General features: G+C 39.1%; 3 protein-coding genes across 4 annotated transcripts; all 3 read right to left on the bottom strand.

The window, feature by feature from the left end:
• Positions 1 to 139: 139 nt before the first annotated feature.
• LOC122056035 (heat stress transcription factor A-4b-like) lies at positions 140 to 2,819 on the bottom strand. The gene is made up of 2 exons (XM_042617791.1): positions 2,342 to 2,819; positions 140 to 1,661 (listed from the first exon to the last, which is right to left on the bottom strand). The coding sequence occupies exons 1-2, from the start codon at positions 2,555 to 2,557 to the stop codon at positions 576 to 578; spliced, it is 1,302 nt and encodes a 433-aa protein (XP_042473725.1). The 5' UTR covers positions 2,558 to 2,819; the 3' UTR covers positions 140 to 575.
• LOC122056036 (probable NADH kinase) lies at positions 2,773 to 5,698 on the bottom strand. 2 transcript variants are annotated; one of them, XM_042617793.1, is made up of 6 exons: positions 5,519 to 5,698; positions 4,104 to 4,349; positions 3,911 to 3,991; positions 3,662 to 3,813; positions 3,198 to 3,579; positions 2,773 to 2,900 (listed from the first exon to the last, which is right to left on the bottom strand). In XM_042617793.1, the coding sequence occupies exons 1-5, from the start codon at positions 5,624 to 5,626 to the stop codon at positions 3,201 to 3,203; spliced, it is 966 nt and encodes a 321-aa protein (XP_042473727.1). In that variant the 5' UTR covers positions 5,627 to 5,698; the 3' UTR covers positions 2,773 to 2,900; positions 3,198 to 3,200. The 2 variants fall into 2 exon arrangements, with proteins under 2 accessions (XP_042473727.1, XP_042473726.1); XM_042617792.1 differs by lacking the exon at positions 2,773 to 2,900 and having other exon boundaries at positions 3,079 to 3,579.
• A 292-nt stretch (positions 5,699 to 5,990) lies between these two features.
• LOC122056034 (probable galacturonosyltransferase 15) lies at positions 5,991 to 11,317 on the bottom strand. The gene is made up of 6 exons (XM_042617790.1): positions 10,835 to 11,317; positions 10,700 to 10,749; positions 9,804 to 9,971; positions 7,035 to 7,598; positions 6,632 to 6,955; positions 5,991 to 6,552 (listed from the first exon to the last, which is right to left on the bottom strand). Exons 1-6 carry the CDS (start codon positions 10,974 to 10,976, stop codon positions 6,277 to 6,279), a joined length of 1,524 nt encoding a protein of 507 aa, XP_042473724.1. The 5' UTR covers positions 10,977 to 11,317; the 3' UTR covers positions 5,991 to 6,276.
• Positions 11,318 to 11,585: the final 268 nt, after the last annotated feature.

Here is an 11,585-nt window from a genome sequence, read left to right as displayed (position 1 = left end):
CGATCCAATTAGATTTTGCCCAGCTCGTGTTTATTTTATTAAATTCAGTCCAACGATCACTCTCATATTTAATTTGAAAAATAAATAAATATACAAAATCCAAAAATGCGATGGATCATTTCACCAGCAAAGCATGATCTAGCGAGTCTTAAACAGCATGATTATTACATTAAAAAAAGTCTCAATTATTCCAATGTTCTTGAATCTTACTTTACAACTATCATTTTGAGACTTATTCAAATGAAACATACAATTCTTGAGACATAAATGCATAATTCACTCATGGGAACGACGAAAAGCTTTACATAATTAAACTTAATAAGCTTCTGCCCTTTGCTATCAGTGGTTACAAATGAAAGGATTCAACTTGAACATGTACTGATCGTTCTGAAAGAATGCGCGATACTTGACATGGACTCAGGGTAAATGCTGGTGTTGTAGGAAGCACATCGAAAAATACATTGGTGATCGAAGCTAGAAGTTGCTTCCTGGCCAACAAGGCAAGTAAGGTAATTGAACAAGATACAATTTGTGGTTACCGAGTTCTACTTCACAATCAAAGCATGTAGTTGACATCAGGCTTTCTCTACTGAAGTCAGATTCCCAATTTTTACCATGAGATGATTGATTTCTTCCCTGTTCCAACAAGTGTTTTGCTGCTCTTGCGTCTTTCCTTCGCTTTGTTTGTCACCTGAATCCCTTCTTTTGGACTGAACTTCCTGTGTATCAGAAGAACCCGGATTCTCTGTAAGAAACTGTTGCCAGAACACGTCGTTTGCACCAGTTTGCACTCTAGATGATGTTGTCGTCCCCGTGAATTGATCTCTTGATGAGTTAACCTCAGTCGCAGCAGGTTCTAAATTCATATCTATCCCTGATACTTTACCCCTTGAATCTGTTTGATTTTCTACATAGTTAGCACGTTCAACTATATCTGGAGAGGAGTGGATACCTATCGCTGGAAGTGAAGAAGGTTGAAGGTTTCCATCAGTCTCCACTGTCGATGCATTAGTCTCGGTAGCAATTACATCAGAAGGCAAAGGGACAACACTATCATATGACATGTCATCTCCAAACGCTTGACTAACACCTCTGAAGAAATTCTCTAATGAATTCAAAGATGATTCCATCCTCTCAAAAGGCTCCATGTCGAGTGAGTGCGTCGGAACGATGTAAGATTTCTCTCTAGACATTGGCTGCAAAGCCAAATTCTGATTTCCTTCCATCTCAGTATCCTCGTCCAGGGTCACAATTTGTGGTAGCCTCCTCCTTTTGCTGCAGTGGAGCTCTGTTTGCTGTAATAATTCAGAGAGGAACAGAGGTTCCTGTGCGATTTGTTTCAAGAAGGCAATGAAACTTCCTTGGCGATTTTCCAGACCCTGCAGCCTTTCCTCTAAAGACTGCATTTGGTGCTCAATTCCATGGTGCTGATGCATATGCTTATCAAGCTCATTCAAAAGTACAACCTTTTCTTGCTTGAGTTTCTCCATCTCCTCTTCAAGCTCCTGTCTTTCAGCTTCAGATAACGAACTTGAGGGGTTGTTCAATGAATGACTATGAACTGCCTTGCGTCGGTGGATGTTTTTCAGCAGGTGCGGCCGCCCTCGTATGAAATCCTCATTTGCAAACTCCCACTGATCAGGATCTATCTTTCGAAAACCCTGGTAAGCACACAAGGAACACTTTTGAGTTTCTTCCTAGTATAAACTGAAACAATACAAAGTCCAGAGTAGTAGAAGATCGTTCATAGATACTTATCTTATTCATATATATTAATCTAGCAGCAAAGTGACACACGATAAATAAATCAATGGATCATCGCCTTCCTTAAGTCAGTGATTTAACTGTTCCATCATTACTCAAAAAGCTTAAACTGTTGGGAAATAAAAACCCTTCTATCTCGACCATATAGATGATTATTACCTAACACTTCCATAATGTCAACTTGAGAAAAGCTTCAATCCTACTTGATTTCAACTTAACTACAAGAAACGACAACTAAACCAATTTGCTTACATGCAAATAGCCATCGAACAAGTGAATCCATGGAGAAAAAAGAAGAATTAATATCCTGAATAATTCCCAGACAAAAACTCAGTATCTAATTGGTTGAGAACTTCTAAACACTTTTTCTATTTGAAAACCATAAAGGATTAATACGAAAGGTCCACTCTCTGTTTTCTCTGATCAACAAATTGTTTGGCTATGAATCATGCAATTATCATAGTAAAGTAGGTTAATCCAACTGAGGCAATTAATCAAACAGAATACAAACTATAACTGAAGAACAGTAAGGCTTCAATTGAAAAGGGGAGGCTTTTACAAGGATGGTGGCACTTACATAGGTGTTAAGTTGCCTCACAAAACTGGAGAAATTATTGTGCTTGAAATACTTGGGGAGCAATTCCCTGGCAAACTCCGGCTGGTTCAACACCACGAAGCTCGAATTCGAGGGGCTCCACGAGACCACGGAGTTCGTCGTGGGGTCGTCCACCATGTCGTAGGTCTTGACGAGGAAAGGGGGAGGGGAATTCGAGTTCCCCCGAGCGTCCTCCATTCCAGCGCAAAAATTAGGGCGAAATTCAGGAACGCCAACCGATCCGCTATCTATCGCCTCCTCAAAAGGGCCAACAAAGGTCTTCTTTTTCCACGCATCAAGCAAGAAGCGAGGATTCGATGACCGCCGAAGAAAGTTCCGATCCTTATGATGAGGAACGACGGCGGCGGCGACAGAAACGGCGGCGGCGGCGGCTGAGGCGGAGAGTAGGATGACGGCGAAGAGCGACGAGGAAGAAGATGAAGAGAAATCACCTCCTTTCCGATCCTTTGTGGATATGGAAGCTCTTTGGTTCTCATAGAACAGTCAACGGGGATTATGTACGCTTTGCTCTGTGGTGAAGCTGTGAAAGGAAAATATTTTTCATACAACTCCTTGGAAAAAATTATTTTCATTCAAGTATAAGATAAATGTAAAATTCTATTTTTCAAGTCAGTATAACGAAACTTCATTCACACATGCCAGTATAGACCCTCTAGAATGTCAGAAACTGAAATTTCAGGGGGAATATTACCTTAGTATTTAATTCATCAAAGTTTGAGACGATAAAATTATATTGCAATTTACCGTTATTTTAAATACATCATTTAAACATTTACAAAAATGAATTCATGCCATTTCTGTTCAACAGAGATCATACGTCTCAAAAGATGTCATTTGTTGATTCTCGCTGTGACAAATAAACCTTCAAAATGGGAGCCAATGCTGATAATTCAATGCTATCTCCATGCTGAATTGAGTACTGAACATGTGAGCCGTCAAAATATATTACACCTTCTTGGTTATGCCATGCAATCTGCATCGACTGATCCGGTTCTATTGATCCATGCAGCCATGGACTCTCTACAGGGCCGAGCAAGATCGGCTCCCTCACCATGTACTGAAGCAAATTGCTCGAGGATGGCATACGAAAACCTCCAGCTGAGAGCATCGCTGCTGTCGATCCTGCTGCAGTCGAGACTCTAAGGCCGCTTGATCGGCAGTTAACTAACCGCGAACTCGTTTCTGCATCCCTTTTGATTCTGCAGAGCAAGGAATTGAGATGTTGAGAAGTAGGAAAAGCTTTCACGAGGGTTAGTTTGGAATCGTAGGAACATATCGTACCTAAATGAAAATCGAGAAACTGAGGCTGGGCAAGGATGTGCAGCTAAAATATCATTCAGTGCATAGGTGGGTAAGCAATGCCCATTTAAGCTTACTGATATCCTTGAGAGCTGGGAAGGAAGTTTGTGGCCCTCAAGAATTTCATCCAGCACCTACAAAGAATTAAAAACATAAGCTTTAGGGAATTAAATTAGCATAAGTAGCATAATAAAATTGAAGAGATTGAAGAATTGATATGAAGAGTTTAACCTGCTCAAAGTTTCCGGCAGTAGCAGCACAGAGATATCCAGTGCTTCTAGTCGCATCAAATTCATTACTGAATGCGTTAACCTACATAAATAGAACAATCAAAAGAAACAATATCGATTGACAAAACTTAATAAATGAAATAATAAAAACAATTGTTAGCAAATATATCCATTCAGACAGATGCTAAGCTGACCTCGTCAGCTTGTGTAGGGTCTGAATTCACTCCTAAGACTGGAACAGAGTCATCAAGAAAGTGACTAGCCTGCAAAAGAGTGCCATCCCCACCAACAGTTATCACTAGATCAACATGACGAACCGGTTGAGATAAATTGTTACGAAGTAAAGGTTCCCAATTGACGGACTTGCGCTGCAAAACATCCTTGCAAAAGTTGATTGTCTCCTTGTGCACCCTAACCCTGTCATCGAGATAACTTAAGATCTGCACATTACAGAACCTAGGAAGTTAGCAATTGAGAGTAAAATGAAGAGGGACTGGCCATAACAAGTATTTGTAGACATTCATCAAATAAGTCAATCAACATTTATGTGATTTCTAAGATGATACATAGGTGGGGTGTAAGTCAATTGAAACCCTCTAGTTTTTGATAAAACAAGACCACCTGAATTAACTTACGGAAGAGTTATGATGGCTGAGATACTTGTGCTGCAAGGAATTGGATCACTTGGCGAATGTTTGCGAAACAATAAAGCCATGTTGATTTTTTGAACTAGTTGTCAACTCAATAAGTTGGCCAATAGACCTTATGTCGAAACAAAATATCAGGAGAATAAGTTTCTTATCTTATTGGATACATTATAAAGAAAAGAAAATTTGTAATTCATTTTTACAGAAACAAAACGTAGGGAAGGAAATGAGCCTTAACTTTCATAATCCCCTTCAAGGCAATAATTTAAATCTCCTACGTTCTAATGATGACAATGTAATTGTCGAACAATAGTTTGCCTCCAAGATTGCATTGGGAAAAAGAGAAAAATAAAAGGAAACATAGACATTCTACAGAATCAAGACATCAGATGTATGTATAATTGTAGTTGCATCAGAGCTGATAGAACAATCAGCATATTGTTCTAAATTCATCACAAACTCATCGTTCAAGCCTTCAACCATTAACCATATGATAGGATATCAAAGATAATTCTTAACCAAAAAGACCAATTCATAATTCTGCATCCAAGAAACAATTTCAATTGTCAAATTGAAATTAGTGCGTAAAGTAGTGAGTAAGAAAGTCAACTATTTCATAGGATCACAATTAGGTTTAGGGAATTTTCGTGCAGATAAATATGCTTCACAATTAGGTTAAATAAGTGAGATATAAGAGAATTTTCACCTGAAGTCCCTGATAAAGGTATAAAATTTTTGTGAAATACTATTTCTGAAATTTACAAAAAAATAACGAAAGAATTGCTCAAGGAGCGCAGTTTTGCCACAGATCTACAGTCTTTTAGGTAGAGTGACCATTATCATGAGTTCTAAACATCAAATCAGGAACAACAAGGACGAAATCGAAGTGTTCCTCACTGATTAATGATTGAACAAGCAACGATTTTGGACTACGATGGCCGGATGAAAAAGAAATCGCATGCCTTTGGGGCGAGGGGGGAAGAGGAAGGCGATTTGGGCAGAGCGGTTGGCTTCGTCGGGTAGACGTCGAGAGGCTTGAGCAGCAGCAGGACTCGCCGCCTCACCGACATTGCTCCGTCGGTCACAGCGGAGTGAGTGCGACTGCGACCGCCGCCGCAACTTATCGCCAGAAAAAAAGTGAAAAACTACGGTCGGCTTTTTTGCAAAATAGTCCCTCTAATAAGATGTGATTATCATTGAAAACCATTCTTAACAAAATCCCCCTCCAACTCTCAATATTATCATCGCCGCCAAATTCGAAATTTTAATTCTGCAAGGGCTTAGGGCCTATTGAAATTTTAAAATAACATTTAAATATTTTGAAATGACAGAGTTCGATACAAAAAGGATGATTAAAGTAAAACAAAATGCAAAATTATAGTAAGGATATTTTTAAATAAATTTAATTAAAAATTAGCAACTACCAACTGAAAATAGACACTAATAGAGACTTAATTAGATTATTAACACAGAGGCCAATTGTTCATCACTAACAAGATAAAAGAGGAAAATTTCTGCTTGCTTTTATACAAACTTTAGCTGAAAAGTATGCAGAGAGACTGATAGATAGAGCAGAGACTGAAGGCGAAACCTTCTTCTCTCTGCTCAACCTTCCTAAACCTTTGCATACCCAAAACAAATAAGAATGTATATGTTTTCTATATATTTTGCTTTCTCAGCTATGAATTGGATTGACTAATGCTCCTCGATATGTCACCCCTCAAATGACCATGCAGCTGCTTATCAACTCATCAGAATGGTTTAAGTGGCTTTGCCAAATTCTTTGTAGTTCAGCATGCCCGGTTTCAAGCCATGGCTTCCCTGCCCCGCTGAAATGAATGACTGCAGCAGATTCGAGTTCATCAGGATCAGGCATTCGCCAACCTAGTCCTGTCAGAAGCCATGAGTGCTCGATCTGCAGATTCTGTTTGTTGAATGCTATTAAAGCTGGTGGCAGTGATCCCATCGGCCATAGCGTGAATCCAGACTCGCGATTCTGCTCACAAAACAAAGATTTGGTTGAAAGAGATCATCAGAGGTTTTTTGAACTTGTAAGTTCAATGAAGAGCACTTGCCAATTTGAGCCAGTGCTGGTAAGCACGGGTGATGTTGTTCTTTCTCCATGCTTGCAGATCAAATATGTTTAGGCCTTGCAACCATGCACAACTATTGTGCTGCAGCCCAAGTAATGGTGATGAAAGCAGGGAATTCGAGAAATTTAGGTAGTCGGCAAACATCTTCCCAACACAAGGTCCAGTGTTCAGCACTTCGTCCGAGTCCTGTGAACTTACTGCACCCATGACAAGCCCTTGTAGTTCTAAGTGCCAAAGGGGTGTTAAGTCTCTCTGAACCACCACATCATCTTCCAAAAAAATCAACTTCTCTAATTTTGTAAAGAGCTGTAACATAAAACCAGTAATTGTCACTTCAAACTTCACAACCTCTTTTTATAGTTGTATAATTTGATATGCGGCTTACCTCAGGAAGATGTATCCACATATAGTTCAAGAGTGAAAACATGCTTGGTCTGAGAGCTAAAAGTCTTCTGTATTCTTTACCTGATCCCCTGTAGTAGCGATAAGCAGACGAGCTCTGACGGAGTTCCTCTACAGTTTTCATGATCACAGCATTCGCATCAGGAGGAAAGTCAAACTGGTGAAGTCCCCTTACCTCCACCACTGCAGGAAGGAAAGAGTGGAGAGCAAACCAGGCATGCATTGAGTTGCAAGTTTTCTTATCAGTGACAATGTGGAACACTAGTTTCTCAGGATCAGCACAACTAGATATGGTGGATGAGACCACAACGGCAGCAGCAACTACATTGTCGGTTATGAGTGCAATGTGGTGATAAGAGTTGTTTGTCAACCGTGAGGCGTATTCAGGTGGTGGCAGAGAAGATCGAGCAGCAGCATTTATAAGGTACAGCTGTGCCAACCTCAATGTAAGGCAATGGATGCTCTTTGGAAGCCCAACTGAAGCTAAGTGCCGGAAGATTACCGCTTGAAGCCTTGCAGACTGAACTTTCTGGTCCATCTTCAGTAGCTGATCAAATACCACAAAACAGATAGGTTTGAATATGATGAGAGCATGAAGGCAAATAACCTGGAAATCTAGTCAACTTGTGTAAGGTAGGAAGTGAGCAATTCTTTAGCTCCGTTACTAAATTATTAAAAATGTATGATAACAGAAAGATTAAGGATCAACTGCATAACTAATCCCTCAGTGATCGCTCAAGTTCCATTTCCATATCAACTTTTGTACTAAATTTACGCATTATATCAGTTCCTAACTTTGTATTTGCAGCATTTTAGTAATACTATCTTGTATTTCCATTAATTCATAAAAAACTATAACAAATATCAAAGCAGGAAATGGTATACTTTAATGCTGAGTTGTTGACAAAGTCATGCATGCATCTAAGTATTAAGTAGTCAATTGATTCCCCCTCCCCTCTCTTCTTTCTTAATAGACTGATCAAGAGCCTTTTAACTTTCACGATAAAGCAAAGGAAAGATCACTAACATCAGTGTACGACCATGTTGAGTGGTGTAAACGAACCGAGATGCATCAAGTTTAACTATTTTCATACTTAACCATTTACTTATTGAGCTTCTTCAAGCTTCTTTATTAAAAATATTATCAACTTTAAACCAAGCACGAGCTTCTTACCGACCACAACTTACGAGTAATATATAGTTAAAATAATAATTTAATAAATGAAATACATTATCTTCGTATTTTTAATACATTATAAATATTTTAAAATTATAAAAATTTACTAGCACGATTACATTTAAATAAAAATTACAATTGAGATTTAAATAAATAAATTTATTTATAAATTGTCACGAACAACAATAATAGTTTGGAATAGTCTTCGAGCTTTTGATTTTGTTTATTTGATATATTTTATACTATTCTAGTAAAAGGTGATTATACTCACCCCAAACGCTGCTCATAGTTCGTCCCCAGATTATGTGAAGGGAGATAAATCACAGGATCGCTCACAGTCGACCACCAAATGGCTAACGGTGGGAGAAGTTTTTTCTTGATATATTTTATACTATCGAACTAACATAAAGGAGCTCTTATCAAATCAGGTAGTGACCTTGTTCACAGATATTGTGTTTGTTTACCATCTTGGTTGAAAACGGACTATGTTGAACAATTATACAAAAATTACCTCAAAAATTCCTTAGAGTTGGCAGCTTAAGAATCATCAAGTGCTTTCTTATAGGTCAAATATAATCAACAAAGATAGCAGACTGAGTTTTATTGGTTGATTTGCGGTAAAGTTGTATATGGATGATATGCATTATAAATGGAATAGGCATTTGCTCAATAGATACAATTCTAGTATAGTACTCATGTACGAAGATATTGTGTTGTTCATAATTAATTGACGAGATCATAATTAATTGGAGATAGGACCAACCAGCACCTTGTGGTGCATATCAGTAGGACGTGCAAGTCTACATGGCTAGCAACATTCCACATGCAAAAAGATCATTGACCAAACAAATTGCAATAATTTATCTGGGACAAGATGTGACACACTTCTGTTTTACACCTAAATTCCAAGAGAAACGAATAGAATTGGAAAAACCTTTGTTTTCTATGGCTACAGTAGAATCCTTTATTCTAAGGCACTAAGTCAGTGTCACTATTCGAGTCCTTCAATCAGTTTGAGAAAGCTATGATGTGAAAAGCAACTGCTTTATTATAGTATTCATTTAGATGAGGTAAAGGGTGAAATCATCACCTTAGCCGTCAATTTAGGACGGTCTCGTATTCTCTAAAAGGGGATAAACAATGGGAAATATTTGTAATACACAACGATCCTTTGTATAGGGGAGGCCAAACATCCAGTGAAATATTTTATTATCATTGAAAATTGATCTCAAGATCTATTGAAACAAACACTTATATAAATACCAGTTGTGCTAAGCCGTGGAGACTGTAAGATTCATTTTGTAAGTACTCATATTCTACCTGGAAAGAAGCTTAAATTTGTCACACCAAGTTAGAGACGGGAAGGGGTGGTTCTAAGTTCACACTAATCGTTGCAACTTTTAATGTCATATACAGGTTCCTACGCGTGAGTAACTTGGGAACAATTCTTGGCAGTTTCTATTGTAGCTTTTCTTGGATAAAAAATTAGTCTGTGGCATTTGCATTTATTTTCTAGAAGTTCAAAATTATCATATTCAGCAAGTAACATTCAAGTAAGAGGACATATTTGCGTACCATCGCCTTGGTCTTCAACAAGAATGACCTCAGGTCAAGGTGTTGATCGGAAGAACTCATTTCAGATATCAGATCCTCCATAGAGTCCGGTGCAGCAGTCACCAACTGGGGATCTAACTCCTGCCCCCCTTTTTCCAAGTAAACTCTACTTAATTCCTTAGTAAAATCCTGAAACAATATCAGCCATCTCAAAAAGTTTGCTTGTTTCAAAGCAATAAGATTAAGGGAGGAAAAAAGGAAATACTTTTTACATGGTCAACAAATTTCCTACATATAATTTCATCTGTTATATCCTTTTCGCAACATGAGGTACAACTGGTAAAAGACAATACGTAGATAAATCCGTCAATATAAAGTAGGAACAAGATTCCACATGGAAAGTGGATTACTGTGAAAGTTCCTCAAACTGACAATGGGGACTCTACAATCACAGGACAGGATAGAGAAACAGAAGAAAAGGTAGAAGGAAATGTGATCAGAAAGCACATGCATTGTGGAATTTTGCATCGATCTTACATCATCATGACACAGTAAAACCCTGCATTAAAGAATTACATAAAACAAAAACCTAGAAGTACACCCAAAAGTCAAAAAAAAAAAAAAAAAAAAAAATTATTTCTTTTCTTTTCGTTCTCAAACTTTGTGTCGAATTAGAAACCGCGTGATAGTAGCCGAGCTGGATTCCAATAGATCCAAAGATATCCAGAAGATAAGTTTGAAATTACGACAATTTATTCCAAACCAGACAAAACCTGAATGGGATCCAGTTAAAATTGAATTGATTAATCTGCCAAATGCCGCCTCACGTGTATGAGTGTGGGCAAGCACAGCCGATTCGAGCACAGCAACTAGAAACAGATAGTGGGAAAAAGAGAGTAAGCGGAGAAATCACACACCTGAGGCGGATCGAGTAACAATCGAGGCCCAATCCTCCACCCTAAGCAACCTGAATCCATTCACTCCTCGCGGTCAATGTTTAGAACACCCTAATTGTCTGCTAGTGAAAGAACCAGAGGGAGGAGGAAAGTTACTGATGGAAGCGGCGCGGGCATCGAGCGCGAGGAAGGCGGCGCGGATGAAGACGAAGGGGAGGAAGAGGGCGGCGAGGAGGACGGCGGGGACTGCAAAGCGATGATGGATCCGCCGAGCCGGCGCTGGTTTGACGAGATTCATGATTGGTCACCACGTCGGCAAGCGGCGAGCACTGCATGAGCATTCCCCTGGCCCTCTGCCTGTCTCACTGCCGGAGGAAGTAAAAGGGTCGGCTACTAGTCTTCCTCCGAGCGGTTGTTCTCTGCGGCATTGGATCGAGCACCTCGAGATCTACCTAGGGAGGGAAGAATAAGAAGAAGAAGAAGAGTGGAGCGGGAGTAGAAGGGGAAAAAGAACAGAAGGCTAGCTTTTGAGCTCGAACCCGCACGACAAAGCTTATGTGACGCACGCACGTACACACACCGAGACCGAGGAGAAAGGAAGGGAAGGGTGATTTCCCATTTTACCCCTCGTAAGTTTTGGAAATAGTGGACAACACCGCCGACACAGGTTTCCGTGTATCCAATTTCTTCCCAATTTTCCCGTAAACCCCCTAGCATTTCTAGTAATGTTATAATGTTCTCATACCAAATTTATTTTGGATAATTTTCTCGACCATCAAGATAAGCATTTTTAAAACCGTATCCATTAATTCATCAAAATTATGACTTAATCATTAAATGTTTGGGAAAGCGGCTGATAATCAATAATCGCAAGGGCGTGTTGGTAAATTGGCCAATTAACATACTA

Source organism: Zingiber officinale, chromosome 3B (genome assembly GCF_018446385.1).
Source record: "Zingiber officinale cultivar Zhangliang chromosome 3B, Zo_v1.1, whole genome shotgun sequence".
In the NCBI taxonomy this organism is placed as follows: Eukaryota; Viridiplantae; Streptophyta; class Magnoliopsida; order Zingiberales; family Zingiberaceae; genus Zingiber; species Zingiber officinale.
Note: the sequence above shows the minus strand (reverse complement) of the source record. Positions and strands in the feature narration are given on the sequence as shown.

Excerpts from the sequence above, each read along its gene's own strand:
- LOC122056035 (XM_042617791.1), bottom strand. The coding sequence starts at position 2,557 with ATGGAGGACGCTCGGGGGAACTCGAATTCCCCTCCCCCTTTCCTCGTC. Across the intron at positions 1,662-2,341 it reads TGAGGCAACTTAACACCTAT|GGTTTTCGAAAGATAGATCC; the intron begins GTAAGTGCCACC and ends TGTGCTTACCAG.
- LOC122056036 (XM_042617793.1), bottom strand. The coding sequence starts at position 5,626 with ATGTCGGTGAGGCGGCGAGTCCTGCTGCTGCTCAAGCCTCTCGACGTC. Across the intron at positions 4,350-5,518 it reads CTTCCCCCCTCGCCCCAAAG|ATCTTAAGTTATCTCGATGA; the intron begins GCATGCGATTTC and ends TGTAATGTGCAG. Across the intron at positions 3,580-3,661 it reads GTTTCTCGATTTTCATTTAG|AATCAAAAGGGATGCAGAAA; the intron begins GTACGATATGTT and ends CTTGCTCTGCAG.
- LOC122056034 (XM_042617790.1), bottom strand. The coding sequence starts at position 10,976 with ATGAATCTCGTCAAACCAGCGCCGGCTCGGCGGATCCATCATCGCTTT. Across the intron at positions 10,750-10,834 it reads TGCCCGCGCCGCTTCCATCA|GTTGCTTAGGGTGGAGGATT; the intron begins GTAACTTTCCTC and ends GAATGGATTCAG. Across the intron at positions 6,956-7,034 it reads TGTGGATACATCTTCCTGAG|CTCTTTACAAAATTAGAGAA; the intron begins GTAAGCCGCATA and ends TTTATGTTACAG.